Here is a 24,750-nt window from a genome sequence, read left to right as displayed (position 1 = left end):
CCCGCTTGCCCCTTGCAGCCCTTCTTGGACGGGGATGGGGAGGAAGAAGGTCTCGGCTGGCAGAGCGGTCCGTTGAGGCCCAGCTCGGAGGACTCGGTCCTTGGTGTGAGGAAAAGCGCTCAGATTCCCCGTGGTAAGGGAGCGAGTGGAGTGGAAGCTTTGCTGCTCCTCCTCCTTTTCGGGGAATCTCTGGTTGGCACTAGTGTTTAGAAAGCAATTTTGACCTGTAACCTATCTTACGCCTCCACACGGACTCATAGTTGTAAGGCTGTGTTTTGATACAGTTTGGGTGCCTTTGGGGAAGAGGACTTTCCGGAGGCAGTGGTTGTTCTAGGATTAGGACGGAGAGGTATGATCATTTAGGAAGAGTCGTGTGTTAGGCTTGCTTCACTATCCTTACTTAATACTGGCAGCTGTGTAGGTGTCCCAAGTCGAACATCTCAGCTTTAAGAAGGACAGCAGCAAGTGCTGAAACTTTGGGAATGGAAGATCTGGGGTCTGCAATAAACAGTGCTTTTCCCTGCCTTCTTGCAGTCAGGTGTTGCTTGAGGAAAATTGCCATGCTTTTTTTGCTTCTTTTTACCTTTCTGGGAACAGCTGGTGCTTTCCTTTACTGTCCTACCCCAGCTAATAAGCTGGCTGGCTCAAGTCTGAGCTGGCTCTGCAAGCAGTCATCAGAGATCCAGAAAAGCTTATTCATTTGATCCTGGACTGTACCTCATCTGCAGCTGGCTTATTCTTACCAGTAGTCAGCTGCTGATGTTTGGGTCAATAGTTGGAGAATGATTAGGAAACATTTAAGTTTCTTCAGCCAGGTTTGAGGAATTCCTCTCCTACTTCCACTGTGTATGGTATTAGTTCCTGGTAACAATCATGGAGGTGGTGTGTAGTTAATCCTCACCTTCTTCTGTAGAGTATCCTCAGCTCTGCTTGCACCAGTCTCTTTCTTGGCTAGGACACAGCTGCTGCTTGGGCTTAATATACATATATACTAGGTAGGGTGTGGGGAGACAGTATGTAACTTGGATTACTGTATGCTCAGCTTTTGTGTACTTCTAAGCTGAAAATGCACAAGCATCACGTTTAAGCAATAGTTTAGTGTATGTCGGTGACTGTCTTGCCACGTGCATCTGCATGATTGATCACTGTGTTACATGTAATTGGTGTAACTTTAAAAAAAAAAATCTTGTTCAGCATGTTTACTCTAATTTTTAAAACATGGTGTTCATGTTTAGTGCCTGTCCAGTGCACGAGCTGTTTTCCTTGTGTGTGACAAATGCAGTTGTGTTTTGGACAAACAAAATAACCAAGGCCAGAAAGGGGGATGGGGAGCTATGCATAAGCTCACATGAACTCTGAGTATGCAAAATTCTTCTGAAGTAGTGTGAAAACCCAAGTAGCTTGGAAGAAATTAGTATTGCAATGTTTAGAAAAAGCTAACAAATTAGTGATCTTTTTAGATCGAAAAGAGCTTAAAAAAGCTTAGGGACCTTCATAAATAACACTCATGCCAACTCTTTGAGGGAGCAGCATTCAAGCAAACTGAAATAATTTGTTGAAATGCTGCAAGAATGTTCATTGGGTGGGTAAAAGAACTTTTAAAACTGATTCCGAGGAAGATGGTAGCCAGCAACTTGATCTGTGCTTTTGTTAGCCATGGAGATGAAGTGTATATAAAGAAGAGCAAGTCAGTTGCTGTGCCTTTTAGTGTATTGTTAAAGTGATCAGTTGTGTTCTAAATATAAAGCTGTTGCTACTGCTGTAACAATATTGTGGGGTTTTTCATTTCTTTGGTAGAGTTTGTGAATTCAATCATAAATTTAATCTTTCATTGTAAACAGAGCACACTCAATCGAGATCTAGGGATTTAGCATATTTTCAGTCCTTTGCAAGGTAACTGTAACGTTTTAATTATTTCACGGGAATGTAAATTTTTTTTAACTGAGAGGAAAGGCTTAAAATTGTTAAAAATGAAAAACTCATGAGGCAGAAACCCTTAACATTGCTAGTAGGTCTGCTATTATCATTATAGACCTTCTATAAATGGTAAAAATAGCTGTTGTAGCCAAACTGGTGACTGAAAGGGATGTTGTCTTGTCAGATACTGATCATTTGTGGTGAGTATGCTAAAATAGGTTGTATTTGTGAAGATTTGTTATGTAACTTACTATCAAGATTTGGGATATTTTAACTAGCATTGGGTATCTTACATATGATACCCAGAACATATACTGCACACAAACGTACATATATATATGTACACTGTGCTGTGTACTTCTCTACAGCATTCTCTGCTGAGTGTATTGTGGAGTGCTGAACATGGTGTCTTTTTGCTAGCAGAAATACACCAGTATAGGATACTTGTAGCTGCCTGGAAGTGAAATTCATCATTTGGAAATTACTCCGTTTCTGAAAATGATTAAACTTAACTGTGAAAGTACTTCATTAGTCTCTTTGGGAAGTCGTATGTGTGTTTTCCATGCCATGTGCCAGTCCATATCGATCATGTGTGAGAAGCACTGAGCTGGCATTTTTAAGAGTATTGGAAAATATATTGCATCAGCTTTGCAAAGCTTTTGGAATCTCAATAGTGGATGCAGGATATGTTACTGGTTTGTTATGTAACATATTAAATGATAATCCCCTCTCTAGATAACAGATTGAATTTATTTATTTTTTCTTCAAAGTCCTTTTTTTTTTTTTCCCCTGTTTTCTCTATAATAGCATTTTCACTGAGGCGTATAATAACATGGAAACCATTTGGGAGCAGACATCTGAGTGAAGTTATGTGGGAATCAAGAAAAGTGTGGTCGTATTTGGTTTAGAAGGGGTTTAATTGGCTGCTAGCCCTTTCTAAATCTCTGTGAAAGCTTCAGTCTAGACAAGTGAATCTTCAATGAGCTCTCTTGAAAGCTCAGTCCTTTGCTTAAGTGTTTTTTTTCCTCAAATGTAATATCCTTCAATTTTCATAATGTTTTCATTCAACACTCCAAATATTGTATAGATATTAGTGACTTAATCCTCATAATACTTCTGTGGGATAGGTAATAAACCTAAATTTTTATCATGCTGTGAACCTCATTACTGCTTGTTTGTTCCCGCTGACTAATAAGAATAATTGGCTCCCATTTTCATTTTAAGTTAAGTGTATTTTGTAGGCAGTTATCAAAAATATCCTTTCCCACTGTAATTCTCTGGGCAGAATTTGCTAACTCTTGAATCTCCCTGCCCCCCAGCTCTTCATCCACTAAATTTTTTCCACATAATCATGCTTATTTGAAATGATGCCTAAAGCTCAGTGTAGTGCTGACCAGAGTTTCAGTTGTGAATTTGGCAGAACAGTTACTTCTGTTTATTTTGTATATTATATTCTTGTTAACCTGATTCACAGTGGCAAGCACAAGTTTTCTTTTTGTGCCAGCGTTTCATTTATTTGTTCAGGGTTAGACACTGATGTTACAACCAAGTCTGGAACGAGGACTGTGTGCTTCTGTTCTCTCTGAATTATCTTGAGAGGAAGATGCTGCCTATACCAGCGGTGGCCTGCCTTTTTATTACAGTAGCTGCAAGGGAGCAGAAGTCAAGACTGTTTCTTCTTGCTCGCTTATGTGAAGCAGGAGTCCCCTGTTCTTGCAAGTGGGAATTGTGGAGTACTAGGGCAAAGGAATAAGAAGGTGCATGACACTAGCCTTTCCCTCTGTGTTCAGAACAGGCAGGCTGCTGTGCGTCTTTCTGGCCTGCATTTAGTGTTCTTAATTTTTCTGTGATGTAATATGGTATATTTTAATCTAATGTTACTCTTGGCCACTTCTACTCTTTTTCATGATTAAAATGCAAAACATAGACAATAGTGATATTTGATCCATCCTGGTTTTGTATTGCGTAAATATTAATACAGTACTTTCAATCCAATGCTTTTAGCTTAATGAAAATGCTTGATAATAATACAGATACCTATTACATGTCACCCTCTCTATGGCCCCTGGAAGATTAAAACTTGATTGGGTTTATTAGCCAACTGTTGATGGAATGGTCTAAAGGTATAGTCACATATATTAATTTAGGCATAATATAAAGCAAATGAATGGGAATTCTTTGCAAGAAGTCATCTTGGAGCTATCCCTTTGTGTGTTTCCAGTAACATTTCCTTTTTTACACCTTCCCACAATACTGTGTATGTATTCTTCCTGCACAGCCATTATTAATCTCCCTTTGTCTCTGTTCCCAGAATTTTTCCATCCTGCCTGATCCTTTCGTTAGATGTTTCTAGTCGTGCCCTATGCTTTTTTTTTTAGTGCCAGCAGGCTGAGAAAAATACTTAAGATCCTTAAGTTTTAGATAAGAGGAATGCCAGAACATGTTGCATCAGATCTTGACATTCACGCTTAACAAGATGCTGGTTGAAGCTGATGGGACTCTTACTGACCCAGTGTTGCAATCTTGTACAATTAACAGCTTGGGATTATGGCTGTGCTCTGTAAAGTAACAGAAAAACTGTACGTAGGATTATCTCTTATTTTGAGTTACATTTCATGCATTCTCAAACCACAAACGAACTAGTAGCTGAAAAAAAATTTCAACTGCAGCAAACTGGGAACATATATTTAAATTGCCATTTGAAGACAAACCTGAGTCAAAACTCAAATCCAGGCTTGTTAAATGCAAACCCATATTCAGGCAAGGTCTCTGGTTAGTTCACAGTAAATGTTAGTGTGCTTCACTTCCCTGTGTGTGACAGTGACTGTTCTTTCACCATGTTCTTTCTGCCATGAGGCCTTGTGATAATGTTATTTGCCCAGTGCTAGGCAAACAAGTTGTTTCTGGGCTCCTTTCTTGAAGGAACCAAAGTCATGTGAAGTGGTGGGTTGTGGCGTAAGTAGGTTGCCTGAACTTTGGCTGCTCTGAGAGCAATGTGGATGTAGCATACCCAGACAAGAGCTCCACAGGAACATACATAGTATAGGCATGTAGCTCCGTGAATTTTTGGTACAAATATGAGTTTTGTGGAGCAGATACGAAGAGTAAATTGGGAGGATACAGGAGACATCTTTCCTCCGACTATTGCCTGAGCTTACTTTGATGGAGGAAATTACATTCTGTGCACTTACCTGCATTAGTGGTGTCCAGGTAAAAGCTTGTAAAAGAGCTATAAATAAACCATAGCTTCATCAGATCTCATGGCATGTTTTAAATTTTCAGGTGTTTTGCGTAAATCAGTACTGTAATTCCTACAGGATAGATAGGAGAATAAGGGACTTTTTCAGTGGTATTCACACTCATCCACTGTAGTAGAAGTGACTTCTGGTGAGCAGTTTAGGGTTAGAATAGAGAGATTGACAAGTCTGTGTGGAGTCTAGGTAGGGTTTTTTATGTTTACTGAGGAAAAAAAAGAGCAATGGAGGGCAACAAAGACTAGAACCTTAGAAATTGCTTCTCTCCATTGGGTAAGTGTTGGTTAAATTTAACATGTTAAACAGTGCGTGATCATGGTTATGTGGTCAGTTTAACCCAAAGCAAATCGGTAGTGCTGCTGAAGATGGTAACTGACTGTTGTCAGTTGGGAACTGACTGTAGTGTCCCCATTCTGCTCCACTCTTTCTGTGGTCCTCGTGTTTGGGTGATTGTAGTCAGCCACACCAAGGGGCTGATCAAGCTTAAAGCTATAGAGAGATGCTAGTTTTCGGTCAGATGAACTGATCTGGTTCGTTTCACAAGCACATTACTATGAGCACTAGAATGTGCAAGTGGTGAAGGACAAACTGCCCCTATAGTGCACTTGCAAACCTTTCTGAGGTGAGAGGGCAATAATACTGTGTGGGTGAAAGGAATTGAGAAATGTCAATGTTTGTCTGCCTCTCAGCTTTAAAAGTGCTTGGAGGGGGGGAAATGGAGAGCAGAAATTTATTTCTTAGAGTTGTGTGAGTAGAGTAAGCTTATCTTATTAAACTTTTTCATATAAGCAAAGGCTGGTTCTAAAGAAAGAAATGCAGCATAAAGGTGAAGATGAATCTCTTGCTTGTCTCTCTGTGTTCAGAAACATGTAGACTGTAAGCTGTATGTGCCACAACGGGTTGTGAAAAATCAAAATTCAAGTATTTCCTTATACTTGTTTGTAAATTCCTCAATGTTAGTACCACACAGATAGAGAATGTCTAAATACTTTAAGTAATTTTACTGTTACGTTTTGTGGCTTGACAGACGCACAGTACACCTCAAACATCTTAGTTCTGTGAAGCTAATGCTTTAATGCTTACATGAAAGTTTACTTAGGAAAAAAAAAGCAAGTGTTTAATCTCTATTTGGGAGGTTTAAGCTTACCTGCGAATGAAGTAGAACAACTAATTTAAGAGATTCACTGTGTAAACCCCTGACTGTAGTAATCTTGATTTTTATTTCATTTCATAGTGCCAACAGACATGTTCATCAGTAATTAAAAAAAAATGACTGTGACAATGAATTTTTTTATTAAAATTATGCATTATTTCCCCTTTTTCAAGATAGGTGCTTAAAGAAAAATAACTTTTTTTCTGACTACAGAAACTTTGGGTAGATGGAAAATCTTGTTACTTGTGGCATATTGAGGGCTGGGTCTACTTCTGTAATACATAGTTTTTGTCAAACAATACAGTTTTGATTAGCATGAAACACGTTATTTTGGCCTAAGCTTAAGTAAAATTTTGAGGACTGACTTTATGTTCATATGATGTGGATATAGTCTGTCTGCTATATGATTCTGTAGCCCAGAAAGGGGCACATCTTCATTTAGATGCCTGTTCTAAATAACCTGTTGTATTCTAGTGGGTACGCTGGGAGTATAAGTGTAGAACTAAGGAGACAGTGATGTAAGGATCTGGCTTACTGCTTTTAGTAAAAATGTTCAGTGCTAAACAAAGCTTCGAGCTGCCAAAAGCTCAAAACAAACTTGGGTTAGATTGACCGAAAGCAATATAAAAAAAAAAATTATCTTGGTTCATTCTTTACTTAGTTCTAGAGTTAATGTATAACTGTGGTGAAGCAGTCTCCCTCTTCCCTTCCCCAGTAGTAAAACATTGTGCATGTTTATGCTAGTGTCTTTTTAAAATAAAAAAAAAATCCAACTATAATCTGTTTACAACTGTTTCCAATTGGCTGATTTTCTTTTTCTTTTTTTGTTAGATGAAAGGGGCACTGACTGAAATTATCCAGCTCGCTACCTTGGATTCAGACCCCTGGGTCTTAATGGTAGCTGATATTTTAAAATCCTTTCCAGATACTGGCTCCCTTAACCTTGATCTTGAAGAACAGAATCCCAATGTTCAAGATATTTTAGGAGAGCTTAGAGAAAAAGGTAAGTCTTTTATGTTGGTGAAAATTACAGACATACGATGCCTTTTTTCAGAAGTAACCTGTCATTTCACAGGCAAACTTGCTATCTTAACAGTACTGGTATCAGGACAAGCAGTATATCTTGTCTCTTGAGTGTCACAGTTCATGACCTGGCATGTTACTGGACTGGGAACTGTGATATTTGAGGAGCAGTAACTTCTTAAGTTGTCTTTTCACATATCATCAGAACTTGCATGTCAGGTATTACCCTGAATGTTTGTGAAGGGCAACACGCAAGTTAATGTGGATTCATTAGTATCGTTTACAGGCTGTATGTGCACTGATAGGTAATAACTGACTTACTGCAGCTTAGTAAGTTGAGGTTTTTCATATATTGCTCTGTCTCATATGTTGTAGTACCAAAGAAGACAGTAAGGCTCTGTTTCTGCAGTGCTTGAGCGGACAGTCTCGTGTGTGTGGAAGCACCACCGTTGTATTGGGCAGGTGGGGTGCCTCTCTGCTGGAAGTCCTCTAGGCAACAAATGATAGGTGCTGTGGGGGAGACTGATCACAGGAAGAGTTATGCTGCTGATGTCCGACTAGCTACGGATTGCCTAGCCGCTGAAAATACTGGCTCAGGCACGTGCACAGTTGCTGCTTCAAACAATGTAGTAAATGGTGATGCAAAGCTACTCCTACTTCAGTGGGTTTGATTTAGCACATTACCTAGAAAAAGCCCTCAGGCATCAATGGGCAGACATGGTCTTGGAGTTAGGATTGCAGCAGACCAATAATGAAATGACTTGGAGGTGGAAGCATTTTGTTTTCTTACTATAAACAAATGATCATTTGTCTGTTCACACTTTTGGTTTGGACTTTTGTTTATTAGTTTCCTTCTTATGTGTAATTTTTAAGGAATCTGAGAATTCAATCATTTTTATCTTCTTTGACAATAGTAGCATATTTAAGATTCCTGTAATTTGACTAGGTATAATTAACATGGAAGCTGTTATGGAGCTAATGTAAAAAACAAACATCCTAATAACTGGTTATATATTGTGTAATAATTAGAACTAAATTACTTTTGGTGTCTAAACAAGTAATCTAAAACTGAAACACCTGTACACTAGTTGTAAAATGTTTTGTAATTACCTACCAAAGAGGTGCTAATACCCATGTGTACTGTGTTAACTCTTTATGCAGTAAGTGAATGTGAAACTTCAGCTATGTTGCCGTTGGAATGCCAATACTTAAACAAAAATGCCTTGACAACACTAGCTGGGCCACTTACTCCCCCAGTGAAACACTTCCAGCTGAAAAGGAAACCTAAAAGTGCCACTCTCAGAGCTGAACTCTTGCAGAAGTGTAAGTAGTATTACAGCTGGTTGGTAAGATTGAGTAACAAATGAAATGGTGAAGGGAAAATTTATATTCAGTCTCATTCTCCAGTATGGGGATATACATTAAAATTTTCTGTTATAAAAGCTTTGCTGGCTGATTTTTTTTTTCTTTGATAGACTGGTGTGTGTGGAAGAGCAGGTGCAAGTCATTCTGGCCATGATTACATTAAAATGCTAATCTTGATTTAAATGCTGTTCAGATTTCAAGGCATACAAAAAGCTGTAGCTTTTTAAAGCACAGATATATATGTCATGGGTATATTTAACAGTCAGTTGTGAAGACTTGTGAGGGACAGCTTTGGTTAAAGCTCCTGAAACAAAACTGAAATGAGAACCTAGTTTTATTTTGCCATATGTTTTTGCAACAGGGAGCAAAAGCTGCTAATTAATGCTTTCTTTTGCTCAGTATGGCTATACAGGGTGTGAAAGCTAAGAGGGTTTTTGCTAGCAAAAGGCAACATATGTGTACATATATGTACTGGTAGTTGCTTGAACTAAGTGATCCTAAAATAGTTTACTGTATCTGCTGTTTGGTTGCAGCAGCTTGCTTCTTTCTTGCATGTGACTTGAGTAGTTGGTCTGGTTAAATATAAGACTTTTAATTTTTCATGATGTTATATAGAACTTTCTTTAATTATTTCAATCTCGATTGAGTAAATTGTCTACTCTGATAATATCTTCTAGCTTAGACCATCTTGTCAGTTGCATAGTCATATTGATTTTGCATTTTCTCCAAATACTGTGTTTACCTCGCGTAAATGACCCGGGTTTTAATTAAAATATAATTCTTTGTTGCTATTCCCATCTTTTTATGTATTAGTTAATAACACTTTATATAAGAAGCAATGTATTGTATTTTTTCAGTGCAGATTCTGTAATAACTAAAGCCCTTTTTCTTTTTAGCAACAGAAACCGCACAACAGCTCAAGAAGACTGCAGGAGTGCCTTTCCATGCCAAAGGCAGGGGACTGGTCAAAAAGATAGATACGACAAGTATGGCTCACTTTCATCACTTCCTGGAAAGAAAATCTGATAAAATAGCCGTGATGAAGAATAAAATTACTGTCTCGTTTTTACAAAAACTTAATTCTTTTTGAAGCAAAGGATTTATCCTTTTCTGCCTCCTTCTCTCCTGATATTTAAATGTTTCTGACATGTCTTGTCAGAACGAACAAGGCGGGGGGGTGTTTCTTAAATGGCAAGTATATCTGCCATGCTTCTAAAACGTTACGCAGCTAGATCGTGCCTGTAGACTTTGATAAGAATTTAATTTGCATCACTCCAGGAATAACTCCTGACTAAGCCATGTTGCTCCAAACGGGAGCAGAGTGGATCACAGTAATCTGCTGTGTTCTTTGAAATGCTGTGAAGTAGACTGAAACTATCTTGTATTTGTATAATTCTGCGTGGAGAAAGAAGAGGGGACAGTGTGCTCTCTGCAGTCAAGGCTGTGCAGTGGCTTCTATTTAATGGACATGACAAAGATGTATAATCATTCTTCAACTTTGCATTAATTGATTTCAGCTGCTTGCTGAAGTTCCTGAACTGCTTGAATTTTTCGAATAAGTTTTTGACTAGGAGCAAGAGGAGGGTTCAAAATCAGTTACATACTTTAAATCACTGCACAGGTATAACTTTTCTGACCACCAATATGTTGCTGAGGTGTAAAACTTGAGTGATTTCTTGGTGTGGTGGCTAGAAGCTATGAAGCTTTGTGTCAATGCTATTTAAGATGTGGTTTTGAGCATCAAAGTTTGGCTGCATGTTCATGCAGAGAAATGCAAAAAGTATAGTTGTAATTTGAACTAAAAATTGTCCCAGTATAGAAATCGACCATTAGTTCTTCTTAGCATTCTTTTTAGCCATTGAACTAATAAAGCTAGTTTTTAGACTTGACCTTTAGAGCCAGGTGGTCTCTAGCAGTATGAGTTATGGGACCAGCTAGGGTTTACTCTGCTGAAACTTACTTACATTGGTCAGAGAGGATTGTCCTATGGTGAAAAGGTTTTCAGTACAACATGTAGAGGGATGCAGAGTATCTAAACTCAAACTAAAATTCTGTGTTTATCTTCAAATTGTAGGGTATGATGAGAGTGTCAGGAGGCTCAAAGACCTGATAGATATGTATATGTGTCCCTAATTTTTTAGCAGTTGATGAAAGAATGCCGTCTTCAGCGCTTATATTAAGCGTGAGGTAGAAGGGTAACTGTAAAGTTGGGGGAAAACCAGCTTCTTACAAGTGTAGCAGTTTCTACTGAGCATCGGGACAACAGGTTTTCTGTTTGCAATATAGACCCAAATTTGATCCTCCTCCTTGTGCAAACAGCAGCTCCAGAATTTCAAACCCCTGTGTGAAGCAGTAATTTACCTTTCCAGTAGATTACGAGCCCTTAGCCCTGCAGAAGCTTGGCTAAGAATCTTTGATTAAATGCAGTTTTACCAAGTAACTAGATCTTAAAGTTCAAAGAGCAACTTTGGCAGTAAGAGCAACTTTGGATTCAGAACATTCATGCCCAGTACCTTTTTGTGTGTTCAGAGTTTTTGTTATAAGTAAGGACAGCATCAATGTATGTAGGAAAAGTGTATTTTGATAGCAGTGCACCTGTTCGATTGCTTTATATAGAATTGGGTTGCAAGTATTAGCCTAGAGATGGGCTCTTACTCCTTGTTTGAAGGGTAACACCTAATCTGGCCTTTGAGGGACATGTAGTGTATTATAGACAGTTCCATGTTATAAACATTTGAAGTTAAAGGGGGAGGAGGAGGTGCATGTTAAGGGGAAAAGCCAAAGAACTCCTTATTATTGTGTTTTGTAACTAAACATATATTACAGTTGTTGCCTTTTTTGCTCTTCCCTAAGCACCACTCAAAGGAATACCAAAACAAGCTCCGTTCAGGAGTACTTCAGCACCTAGTGTATTTAGTCCTTCTGGAAACAGAACTCCTATTCCTCCTTCAAGAACGCCTTTGCGCAAAGAAAGAGGAGTAAAGGTAGGTGCACTCTTTCTTAGTCTCTTGCTTTCCTGCTCAGTTCTTCTCCCTGATGTAAAGTTGTCGGGGTTTAACCTCAGCCAGCAACTGAGCACGGCACAGCTGCTCACTCACTCTTCCTGCCCCACCCCAGTGGGATGGGGGAGAGAATCAGAAGAGTAAAAGTGAGAACATTCCTGGCTTGAGATAAGAACAGTTTAATAATTGAAATAAAATAAAATGTACAAAGCAAGTGATGCACGATGCAATTGCTCACCACCCGCCGACCAATGCCCAGTTAGTCCCCGGCCAGCTTTCCCCCAGCTTTATATACTGAGCATGACGTCACACGGTATGGAATGTCCCTTTGGCTGGTTTGTGTCAGCTGTCCTGGCTGTGCCTCCTCCCAGCTTCTTGTGCCCCTCCAGCCTTCTCAGTCGGTAGAGCATGGGAAGCTGAAAAGTCCTTGACTAGTGTAAGCATTACCTAGCAACAACTAAAACATCAGTGTGTTATCAACATTGTTCTCATCCTAAATCCAAAACACAGCACTGTCCCAGCTACTAGGAAGGAAATTAACTCTGTCCCTGCCGAAACCAGGACAAAAGTGAATTTCTGATGCTGTTTTGAATCAAGTATCAATATATTAAAGAAAAAATTAAGGACAATATTTAGAGATCAACTACATAAATTTAACAATGGTTATTAAGCTCTCTGTGGTCTGTCTTTTTAGCTTCTAGATATCTCTGAGCTGGATATGGTAGGTGCTGGCCGTGAAGCAAAGAGAAGAAGAAAGACATTAGGTTGGTATAGCATGCTACTTACAAAGGCTATTAATATACCTGCAGGTAGGATCTAGATTTGTAGTACCGTTTTGTTCTTCATTTGTTAAAACTTATTGTCAGCTAAAATTTAAAAAAGGAAAAAAAAAAAAAAAAACCAAACCACAACCCAAAAATGCTTTAAGGGAGGATTTCCACTCTTTTTGTTTCAGTGCTAGTCATATTGCCATGTGCCTGGGTAATATCTTGACTCGGTTGCGTGAAAGGATTGAACTAGTCAGTTGTGCTTTGGGCAGCACATCGGTGTGTGAGTGGCTTCAGTAGTAGAATTGTTCTGAGATATTTTGGTATGCTTTTTTCTACTGGCTGTGTGACCAAATAAATTAATTGAAAGTAATGTTGAAAAAACTTGTAGCGCTATCCAAAATTCTGGCTGAGAGATCTTAACAAGTGAATAATATCTGATATACTGCTCTCAAGTCAAGTGACAGTGCAGTGCTCTACTTAACCATGTCAAGAACATACACGAGGCAGCATATTTGCCCCAAAACAACCTTTTTGTGTTTGTCACCAAAAAAGAGTACCATCTCAGAACAAAATCATAATCGCAATTAAATTTTTGCTTGGGTTTTGATGCTTTCTAATATCACAAAATTAGCCAATTCTGCCTAATTACTCAGTTACTGTATCTTGATGGATATACATTATGGTTCAGTTCATAATTGGGTTGATTATAAAATTGTGTATGAAGATTACTGTGTCTACCAACCTTCCAGCATATACCTCTTTAAGCATGTTTTAGCAGACTTTGAGAAATGCATTTTTATCTCTTTGTTTAAACAAGTGTATCTAAATCTTATTTCAGAAAATTTTTCCTTGAACTGACTTCTGTTTTCATGCAATAGATACAGAAGTTGTGGAAAAGCAAGCCAAAGAAGAAACAGTAGTAGAAAATGCTACCCCAGATTATGCTGCTGGCCTTGTGTCTACACAGGTAAAACCAAACAAAACCAAAACAAACAAAAAACAACCAACCAAACAAAAACCAGATGAGGAAACCATGATGCATGTTATTCTTAAACACTGTAATGATAATGATATTTTACTAACTTGTTGAAACATGCCTCTTAATGTAAAAATCTTTACAAAATTACTTCAAAATTCCATTATATTTTCACCAAGCTAGATAAACAATTCAAAGCAGGATGAAGGTAAATTTTTTGTTTGTTTTCTTGTTGCTATTTTAAGTATGTGATGGGGTATGGCATTTCTGTAACTGAGGATTGTAGTCTTCTGTCAGAGGTGAAAGGGATAGGAGGGCTCTCTGACCCTAGAGAGGTGGAATAATTTTCAAGAGTTCCTGCAGGTTTCGCTCTGTGCCTGTGCATGCTTTGTGACCCTAGTGGAATAGTGTCCACCGAAGTCTCGGTGAGGAGCACTTGTCATTGGCCTATGCCCAGGAGGGATAGCTGAATATGAGCAGCCAAGTAAGAAAGAAGTCTTTACAACTCATCTGTCTTCTGGCTTGAGAAAAGAACCTACATGTTAGTAGCCTTCTGTGGTTCTTTTCTCCATTTTTAGCTTGTAATCTTTGAGAATTGATGCGTAATCCAAAAGGCAGCTTTTTCTGAGGTCTCCAAACCTGTCTGTGACAAGGCTTAGCCAGTCCCAGTACTACTGAAAGGGGAGGAGAAATACAGTGTAATTGATCTCCGTCCAAATTACCCATGGCTTATAAATTTGTGCTTCTTAAAACCCATAAAGTTCAGAGGTGGCTACTCCTTCTCTTAACAGTCCTTTTGGATTAAAAAAAAATTATTTAGGATCTACTGAAAAAGCTAACCTGTTGCTAGAGGTAGTTCAGTCGGGGGGGTGGGAGGTGGGGGGAGTCGTGTGTAGGGTTTTTTCCTAGTCTTTCAGATGTAGTGCTTTGGAAAAAGTGTGATGCAGCTTTGTTTCCTCAGTCAGGACATAGCTTTTACAGGAATGTTAGGTGTTCCTCCCACTTCTGAGTTAGAAACTGTCTGTTCTATTCCAGCAAGCCTTGGCCTGGAGTTAATTTGGACAACTGGGTTCTTTAGATACCAAGAGATAATTTGAGGCTGCTGCACCCAGTGTTTGCAAGCCCCTCAGGATGATAGAAATCCATATCAAATCTTAAGTGTCTTCTCTTGTTCTAAATTTAAAGTGGTCATGATTACCTCTGCCTCTCTAAGTCCATGTGTTAAGATGCAGTGCTTGCCTTTGGAGAGCACTCTGTTTAAAAGACCTGTGGTTTGGTTGGTGAGCCAGGCATTTTTCCCTCTAGAGCCTAACAGTAAGCACATGCAACATCGGCCCTATGGTTAAGGGGGGTAGCAATCTATGGCACACATGCCAAAAACAACATATAGGCAGATATTGGTAGACCTGTGTCAGGAGTGAAGGTCGTTGCCTGTCTTTCTGCAGAATGCTAAGAGTATCTTTTTTGGCAAGCTCTGCCTTCTACAGAATATCCATCTTTTGTCTAGTAAGGCTACCTTAAATGATTTGTCTGCTAGACTTACTCCCCCAAAACTTCTTTCCTGTGTCAACCCCTTATGTTTATAAGGCTGCATTGGACTAAAGTGAAGGTCTTCATAGAGATACCATGCCGCTGTCTCTATGCTGTGTGCGCAATATCGTGTATGGTTAAGTACAAAATGTGGCATTTTCTTTGGCTTGATCCTAGATTACATCTGTCATGTTGGTGTTGACTGCCTGTTTCAGTGGAAACAGGGTTTTACCTGTGCTTTTACTGCTGCTTTCTGCTTGCTTATGTCCCAGAGGCCTTTGCATTCTCCTGGGTGATACTTTAGTAGGCCTTTTGCCCATGGATGAACACAGGTTTCTGCTTGCTAATAGTGAAGAGCATGTTTGCTCAGGCAGAAGATCGCTTATTTCTATAGTGTAATTCTTCCGAGAGTACCATCTGCACAAATTTCATCATCTGGTCTCCACACTACCAGCTGAGGAATGGGACAAAGGAACAGCAGCTTGACTCTCTTCGCAGCAGTACATTCTCCATAATAGTATTTTTCCTGGCTCAGACTGTGCCTTTGATCTGAATTAGGGGAAATAAAAGCTGGTTTTTCTCTCCTAGGGTAATTCTAATGTCTGAAGTTTGTATGGGGAATTAGGGTTGAAAGGGCAAACTTGCTCTAACAGAAGAGTCCATAATTAAGTTCCCAAAAGGAATATCGCAGCAGAACTAATGTTGAAATTGTATTTAAAATGCGCATGAATATATGCAGTATGTCTATTACACTTTCTTTTCTGCTTTACAGAAACTTGGCTCATTGAACAATGAGCCTGCACTACCTTCTACAAGTTATTTACCTGCTACACCCAGTGTGGTGCCGTCTTCCTCGTATATCCCAAGTTCTGAAACACAGCCAGGTAAAAGATACTTTTTTGCTTTTGGGACTTAACACCTCGAACTATATACAGTTTTACTGTCTAGCTCTTCTTTTATTTACAAACCTACTATCTCTCAACTCTAGTGAAACTTAACCTTAGCAGTCTAAAAATCTACTGCAGGAACCCAGCCTTTGGGTTTTGGGTAACCAGACATGTCATTTAACCTAAATAAAGAAAACGCTTGTTGTTTTTAAGACTTAAAATGACTGCTAGTTAAGTCAAACAAGCAAAGCAATTTACTGTTTGGGGTTTTTTTCTTACTCTGCAATAGAAAATCCGGCATTTTTTTAATCCCTAAAGAGACACCAGTAATACACATAAGTCTAGAGTATATACTCCATAGATGCATCCACATGCATGCACTTACAAAACAGTTGCTTTCAAGAGTCAGAGGCAAGTACATATTAGCTTTCACACAGGCTGGGATCAAGCCATCTATTTTCCTTTTACCTTTTTATAGCAGTCTGATAGATAATAGCTGAGCTCCTGTGTATTTTGAAAAATAGCATTTGTACAAATCCTTTATTTCTACACCTTTTATTTTAACACACTTGGTTTTACTTTTTCTTCCCTGCTGCGTGTAAAGTCTTAAAGGAATGTATCAGTTTGCACTAACAGATGTGCTTGACTGGGATTCATTACCAGACCTTGCAGTTAACAGAGAACCAACATTTCAGTTTAATGCATTTTTTTACTCTTGCTTGTTGCGATTTGGTACTGTAATGTTTGTCTTTATGTATGTGAGCTGTGGCATGTTGGTCATTATAGAAAAATGCATATGCAAAATCTGATCGCTTCACTTGGCCCTGAAACAGTTCAGAATCTCTCTGAAGGTCCATGCAAATCTTTCTCTGGCAGAAAATTGGCGTCTCCAGAAGGAGCGCAGCCAAGAGCGCATCAGTGTTGTCAGCAGCTAGTATTATTTTCCAGAGCCTTGGAATTGCATTCCAACAGCAGGAAAAGCCTAGTTTAAAATTCTCTATTGTCTTTGTTCTCTATTTTCTTCTAACTTATTTTTTCCTTCTGGAGCATGGGGTATCTAGCTTTTCTTATGGGCAAGGAATATAAAACTGTTTCCTTGATAAAAGATGCATGCAGAAGATCCACGCATTTGGTCTCATGTGATCTGAGGTTGCAAAATTAAGACATGTTACTTTATGCAAGTTGGTTATTCTGACGTGAGAGGAAGCCAGTAATAAAATTTGAGAGATTTGTACAAAATTAAGGGGTAACTAATTGTTACAAGTGTTTGTCCTCTCAAGTGTTCACTGTCATGTTCCACATCTCACTGGATAATAGCCATATTGTTAAAACCAATGCTGTATCTGTGCCTAGATGGAGAGGGGTAGACCTCTCATTCTCTAAAATCTGATCTGAAAGGCATCGGCCTAGCTCTGGTCTGTATCTGCCTTATAGTCTACTGTGAACACAATGTGAATAGGTTAGCTTAAACCTCGTGAGATTCATGAAAGGTGCTTAAGCAGCTGTGCCTGCCTGTGTCTAAGAGCTGCAAAAGAATGTAACTGGCTGGAGTGTGTGCTGGGTAATTACTGTTTGCTGGACAGATGGTAACTTATGAAATCGCAGTAGCTTGATCATATATGTAATCTCCACCTGCAGCCAGGTTTGGAATAGTAGCTCCCTTAAGTGCAGGTGAATAGATCAACTTTGAGAAATAAGAGAGTTAGGACTTGTCAATACTGTGGGGTTTTAACCCTCCTAGCAGTTAGTGTTTAAATAATGAGTGATTTGTGAAGACTGTGTTTAATTCTGTCACCTGTTTAAGTATTTGTGTATTTTCAGTATTTGTTACTGGCTGAGACTTAATTACCATTTCCTTTGGAAGCTGCTGCTACATTAGGTAAAACTGAAATATTTTTATGGTTTTGGCTTCTACATAACAGTACAGCAGTAATCCTCGTAGGGTCAGAGTACGGTTGTTATAACAATATAAGCTAAAAAGTAAATAAACCAGTTCCAATTTAATAAATCTGATATCCATTAAACATAAAATTTGGTGCTAAATATAGTGTAATCCATATTGGACAGCTAGTCACTCAGTTGTCTAATTATTGCTGAAGATAATTGAGTGGAAAGAGCATTAGCTCTTCAATTTTTCATACAGATATTAGGTGGCATATTGAATTGTGGTGCTAAAATGGAATAATCAGAATTTTTAGTTTTCTTTAAAAGCCCTCGGTGATGCTAATCCCTGTTTGCGGATTATAATGTTTTTAATTATCCTGATTGTTTTTTGCAGCTGGCTCTGCACGAGAGGCCTTGCAGACTAACAGACAGACTGAAGAACCTGCAGCTCCAAATGCTACCACAACTCTTCCTGCACAATTCAAACAAAGAACACCCATGTACAATAGTAACTCTAATCCACCTGCAGCTACACCTACCTCACCCCTAACACCTAGCACACCTCCTGCCATTTCCCCTGCAGCACAAGCACCACAAGTGGCCCCCCAAACTCAGCAACAGCCACCACCGAAAAAAAGCCTCTCTCTCACAGTAAGTAAAACCAGGTTCTTTTTCACTGCTGCTTTTGATGTAGATTGGAAAACACAATTTTTTTATTACGGATCTCATTTGGTATGTTGGCAGTTCCTGGCCTTTGGATCATGGAGTGGTTGAGCCTGCTTTTTTTCATAACCACAGAGAATTAAAATGTTTTGTGGCTTTGTTAGCATCGCTGTCTTAAATGTTAATCACAACGCTTTTAATTGTGCAGTGTTAATGTCTACAGTAAGATGTCTTTTATTTACTGCTATTTATTATGTAAAATAATGTGTTACTTGTTACAAAGAATTTGGGGAGAAAGGTGTATTTCTAGCAGAGCTGTTGCCCAGCCAATTGCATATAATGTAAGCTGCTAAAAAGGATCCTGTCATTGCAGTGGTAGGAGAAAAGATGTCAATAGATTATTCTGAGGTGAAAGCTTTTATTTCTTGATCCCCTCACCCCCCCTGATTACACATCTTTTAAAGCCTGAGTGGGGAGGAAACTAAATTCAACAGCAATTACTTATGTCCTGAAGCTTATTGCTGGTATGTTGGTATATATTATGTGCATGCTTGAAGCTAAGCAGGTAACTAATTCAAGATGCAACTGATATGAAGACTTTGCTAAGCACATCTGTAAGCCTGGCTTGAAAGAACTGAACTTTAAGAAACTGGGTGACTTTTTCTTTTTCAGTACCTCTACTTCATTTATTAAGGAAAAAAAAAAAACACCTCTGAAATTATTGCAAGCCTGGGTTTGGACTGCAGAGGAAGCATTGGGTTTTTTTCTCCTTTTCTCCTAATGTCATAAAGAACACAAAATCGATAATGTAAATATTAAGTCTTTTAGCACACGTTTCTGAAACTATTTAAAGGTGGGGTTTTTTTTTTCCAGTTTCAGAATTCAGTTGTCACTGCTGTAGGTCTTAGGTGTAAGCATTAAGGAGGGAAAGCCTTGAGGTTAAGGTGCTTTTTTTTGTTTACTTTTTACAGGTCTACAAACTTCCACCTTGCTCTTATGCTTGTCTGTGGGTATTAATACGGTACCTGTTGGCAGTGTTTTCTCCACTGGAATTCATATTTGTTGTATCTGTTGCAGAGGGAGCAAATGTATGCTGCGCAGGAAATGTTCAAGACTGCAAACAAAGTTACAAGGCCAGAAAAGGCTCTTATACTTGGCTTCATGGCAGGATCCAGAGGCATGTATTGAGACTAATTTAGCTTGCTTTTGAATACCCAAATCTGAAATACAGCCTAGCATTTCTAAATGTGCATATGTGAATGCAAGACTCTTGCTTTAGCTTTACTCTGTATGTATGGGACTCTTTGCTTTACTCTGGACTGTATGTGGTTTTATGGATTACAGTTCTAACTACTTTAGTTCTACCTGGAAACGGGTCTTTAGGGTCTATTTCCAGTAAGTCAAAGAGTCTGTCAGAGGAGCTGCTAAACACAATATATACATAACTGAACACATGTAATATCATAGCCTAGGGGCTGAGGAGAAACAAGGCAGCCAGTTAGAACAGTGAACAGACTGGTTAGGTCCTAGTAGTCTGTCTAGAAGACCAATGAATGTAATTGGTCATGCTCTTTCATGGCACATCAAGGTACAAGTTGGGTAGTACAGAGCCTCTTTGCTAATTCCTTGGTATTAGAAATGTAGCAGCTGTTGTCTTGGAGACATTAGGTAACTACAGGTGCTGTGAATCACAGGGAGATAAGCTGTCTCATTGGCCTTGATAGACCAAGGCTGTCTACCCGGAAGATTATCAGATGTAAGAAGAGAAGGGGCTTAGGTGTCCTTAAGTGAACTCTATCATCTGCATTAGCTCTGGTTTCTAATTTGGTATTTGAAGGCTCTTATCACTGGAGTGCTGGAGCCTAAATGTGGCTCATGCATTTGAATTAATGCAATACATTATTAAGATGACCAGGGTAAAGTTACCATGATGATCCCTGGGCTTTAAGAAAGTTTTGAGTATTTTGCATTAATGATGGTGCTCTTAGTACTAGATGCTACTTCAAATTGCAGTAGGAGGGTGTGCTTTAATATCTACATGGACAGTTTTTTGTAATGCAAGGTAAAATACTGTTTTGGAAGTGTGCACGTGTGTGTGTTACATATTCACATATGCATATATAGATAAGTATGTAACAATATGAATTCCTTCAGTAATAATGTCAGCACCTTCTGAAGGCTGGGTAAATAACTGCCAACTATGACATTCTTGAGCTTCCTGAGTGTCAATTCCAGTACCTGGAAATCTAACATTCAATACTTCTACTGGAATGGAACTGAGTCTTGGACAAGTGATTTCAGTGAAGCCGTTCAGGCTTCCAGAATAGCTGAAAATTGTTGAGGCTTTTAACTACAAAATGTATCCCAAATAAAGTCAGTCTGGTAGTTCAAGTTTACCAACTCCCATTTAAATATAAACTTCTCGTATGGTTCTTGAGGCAGGCAGAAATGACATTGGCATGCTTTACTGTCCCTTTTGTTGTTGTTCCAGTTACTTTAGCCTTGGGGTTCATCTTTTGGGGTCTGGTTTTGTTATCCTTAAAACTCAGTCTGTGATATACGGAGGGAGGAAGATCTTTGTGTGGCTATGTGTATTAGTGACATTACTTGCTCAGTTCTGGGTTTGGGGTTTGTTTGTTGGGTTTGGGGGGGGGGGGGGGGGGGTGTGTGTGTTTCAGCATAAGGTTTAGAATCTCCATCAAGTGCTCTTTACCTTTTCTAATACAGTACTGAAATGTATCATTTGTTCCTGTTCTTGTTTTCACAGAGAATCCTTGCCAGGAGCAAGGTGACATCATCCAAATTAAACTTAGTGAGCATACAGAAGATTTACCAAAGGCAGATGGCACTGGCAGCACTACTATGTTGGTTGATACAGTCTTTGAAATGAACTATGCTACTGGTGAATGGACCAGATTCAAGAAGTACAAACCTATAACTAATGTTTCCTAAGAGATGCAGCAACAGCAGACTGGACCAAATCAAGCTGATGAGTCAACCAGCTCATAGAGTATGTCAACTGTACAAAACGGCATTCATGTGTACATTTCTTAGTATCCTCCAGAGTAAAAGTTGTGGCTCTTCAACCTAACTGGGCTCAGTGAACACAGAAGAAGATGGTGTGAAACTCGCTTTTTTTTTTTTTTTTTTAAATCTTGGGAGAGGGAAAGCTCATCTTAGGGGGGAAAGTTTTGGGGTGGTTTTTATTCTCCTACAGTTCAAGATGCCGGAAAAGGAGATCATGACTGAAAGATTACAGATGGGAGCAGTTAACTTCTAAGTACCGGAAGAGAAGACTACTGCACAGTCATTCGCGGTTTACGATTAAACGAGGGCACAGATCTTTATTGTAAAAATATTTTCTTTGGCTACATGGGTTCTATTGTAAGAATGGACACTTAAAGCACCACCAGTCAGTACTTGATTATTTTGTAATTCAGCTGCAATATAACTAAATATTGCAGGTGGTAGATGTCCAGTGTCTAATGGTACCCACTGTATGTTTAGCTTATTTATGCTTGGGTCGTAGGATGGGATTGAGCAGCTTTGTTAACTCGCTATATTGTCAATGTCCATGCCCAGCATGAGTTAATCTGTTTGACATTATTTGAGATCAAGAGAAACCGAGTATCTTAACTTTCTGAAGAAAAAGCCATCAAAATTAAGAAAAAAGAAAAGTAGTGGTGGCTTGTCACTGCCTGGAAGTGATAGCTCTTTACCATGTAAGTCTTAGGGTAGAAGCTGATCTGTGGCTCTCGCATAGTAAGCCTTTTGAACAGCATAACTTACCTGGGAGGAAGTGATACTATTACATCTCAAGACCAATTGCAGCTTAATTTAAAAGTGGCCCTAGAGATGGTTGAGTGACACATACCTGAATATAGATGGCTGGGAAGATTTGTTGTCTTGAGGTAGTGTTAATTTATGTTTGGTTGAGCAGTCATAAGGCACTGGATTGCCAAGCCCTGATCCAAAAAGTTTTGAATGGCTGTAGCTGTGTTTTTTACCAGTGTAGATATATCAGTATAATCACTAATGTGGCCACAATTATACTGGCATATAAATGTGCCTTATACTTGTCCCCTTCTAGTAGAAGCACATTTTTATCTTTATAACTGTGTTCACACCACTGGTATAATCTGGCTTTAATAGTACAAATAAAGCTTGCATTTATGGAGAGGGCTTATGTACATAGTTCAGGATTCATCCTTTGGAGACTCGGCTTCATCAATTGAAGGAGACATGGATTAAACGTCTGGTTTCTGCCAGTACTTGTATGTGGAGCTGTGCTTGGTTGGGAACAGTGCTTAGAAGGAAGAAATACGAAGATGAGTAGCATAATGGTGGTTTGGTGCTGAGGAGGTACCTTGGGCTGACTAGAGGTTCATGTTAAAGTGGAACTCTTGGGACAAAATTAGGCTTTTTTCTTTTTTTTTTTTCTGAAAAGAAAGCAGACCAAATCCCATAAGTACTCTTATATACTAACAAAGACGTTTAGATGATTGATTAGTCTTTTTGTACTGGGGAATTTTTATTGCATTTTATCTTTAGTTTTTCAAACAAATTATCCAACAGGACAGGGCAAGTATAAATAGTAAGAAAATCTGTATCCTACAGTGTTTTAAGATGTGACCAAAAGTATAGATTTCTTAACTTTATTTAAGCAAATATACAGAATGTTCTAGCTCCTGTAGTGGGCAAGTTATTTGATGGTACCTGCTACCATTACAGAGTGTTGTGCATGTATTAGTGTGAAAGTTACTCTCATAACTGTCACACTGGGGGCTCTCCTCCACGTAATTACGCCATTTCAGAAGCAATGTAGATTGTGATTCTGATTGCGATTTTTCTTTTAAACAGCTAGCAACCAGCCTGACAAGTGAGGATGAGTAGTGGGTTTTAGTTTTTAGAATGAGTTCAGTAGAAATGCGTTTTCATGGTTATAACTTATTTGATTATAGTATGTTACACAGTAAGGGCTAACAATAGAATATGAAAGTATTCATCTTTTAAAAGAAAGGTTTAAAGAAAAGTGACATTCCTTTTCTTGTCTGCATTCAGATTTTTAAAGTTTTCTTGTGATGACCAGTTTTCTGTAAACATGTATGATACTTCTGTCTTAACTGTTCCTGCTTGCTAGATAAGCTGCAAGTACCAAATACAGTTTTTAAGAAAGAACTTTTAGAAAATTGGCTGACTTGAGGGGCATGTACTGTCATTGTAAATTGTTGATGCAAGACTGTGCAATTCAGTAGTGATCAGGAGCTGCTGTGTGATGGCTCTTTTGGCTTACTTGAGTTTCATGGGGCTCCCTCGCTAAACTTTCTTAGTCCGCAGAAGTCTGCATTTCAGACCTGTGCTGTCAGGATGGAGACAGCTGTCCCTCTCTTCTTCAAGAAGCCCTTCTAGAATGCAGTAGTGTGTAGGAAGCTTAACCATGCTGCTACCTATTTGTATTTGCTGCATAACAAAGTTGGTCTCCAGGCCTGTTTGTCTAAAGTCAGTCATATGCAATAAATTGAAATTTTAAATAGAAGCATAGTATGTTTTTAATTCCGTTATTAGAATGAGACAATTTAACACTGCAAAAAGAATTTATTTTTAAAGTGAATTTATGACCCTCAGTACCAGAGCATTACTTCAACTTAATCTGTGAATCTAGAAAGTTTTTTAAATGCCTAAAGAAAGGGAAGTTTTTGCAACGTTGTTAAAATGATACGGTAAGAAGTAAAACTACATGGAGTTGTTTGGTTCAGAGAATGAAATCATTGAACCAGTGGCCTGAAAGTAGGGATAATGCCAGACAATTCAGAAAGGGCAACATCAACGTTTAAATTCCAATATCATTGAATTGTTGCATACGGAACAAAATCTGGCCGTGGAACTTAATATTTTTTTGTCTTGAATATTCAGTCACTTGGATGTTAGCTGGATTCCATTCAGTGAGGCTCAATGTGTGCTGTTAGATTAAAAAAAAAAACATTTGTTGACTCTAGAATGACTTGCAGATGTACTGATAAATTGACCAGAGTAGTAGTTTAGAGTTTTCTTAAAGCTTTGTTTTTCCCTTTATCCAAAGAAAGAAGTTTTAGGACATAGTAAGCCCAAACTTCCAAAGTGCATTATTGCACCTCAGCAAGGCAGGATGTCCCAGCTTCTCTTGCCGTTGCTTGTAAAGAAGCACCTGTCTGTGCAAGCCTAGGCATGATACGAATTAGCTTATTTGATTTTTAGAGTGTGGAATACTGGAGAAAGAAGCAATGAAAGTGGCTTGCGTTTTTTTCCCTGTCTTGTCCAAACTTTTTGTTCTGAGGGGAGAAAGAACA

The 24,750-nt window shown here is 38.8% G+C and overlaps 1 protein-coding gene across 1 annotated transcript in view; it reads left to right on the top strand.

The window, feature by feature from the left end:
• The window catches only part of NELFA (negative elongation factor complex member A), a 25,247-nt gene extending 758 nt beyond the window's left edge, over positions 1–24,489 (top strand). Inside the window, exons 2-13 of the mRNA XM_009328879.1 lie at positions 19–133; positions 5,478–5,539; positions 7,156–7,327; positions 8,509–8,670; positions 9,609–9,698; positions 11,566–11,696; positions 12,409–12,478; positions 13,363–13,451; positions 15,763–15,874; positions 18,156–18,412; positions 19,502–19,601; positions 21,192–24,489. Coding sequence (XP_009327154.1) covers positions 19–133; positions 5,478–5,539; positions 7,156–7,327; positions 8,509–8,670; positions 9,609–9,698; positions 11,566–11,696; positions 12,409–12,478; positions 13,363–13,451; positions 15,763–15,874; positions 18,156–18,412; positions 19,502–19,601; positions 21,192–21,376 — 1,545 coding nt within the window. The 3' untranslated portion in view covers positions 21,377–24,489. The remainder of the gene's footprint in view (positions 1–18; positions 134–5,477; positions 5,540–7,155; positions 7,328–8,508; positions 8,671–9,608; positions 9,699–11,565; positions 11,697–12,408; positions 12,479–13,362; positions 13,452–15,762; positions 15,875–18,155; positions 18,413–19,501; positions 19,602–21,191) is intronic.
• Positions 24,490–24,750: the final 261 nt, after the last annotated feature.

Source organism: Pygoscelis adeliae, unplaced genomic scaffold, assembly GCF_000699105.1.
Source record: "Pygoscelis adeliae isolate BGI_AS28 unplaced genomic scaffold, ASM69910v1 Scaffold66, whole genome shotgun sequence".
In the NCBI taxonomy this organism is placed as follows: Eukaryota; Metazoa; Chordata; class Aves; order Sphenisciformes; family Spheniscidae; genus Pygoscelis; species Pygoscelis adeliae.
Note: the sequence above shows the minus strand (reverse complement) of the source record. Positions and strands in the feature narration are given on the sequence as shown.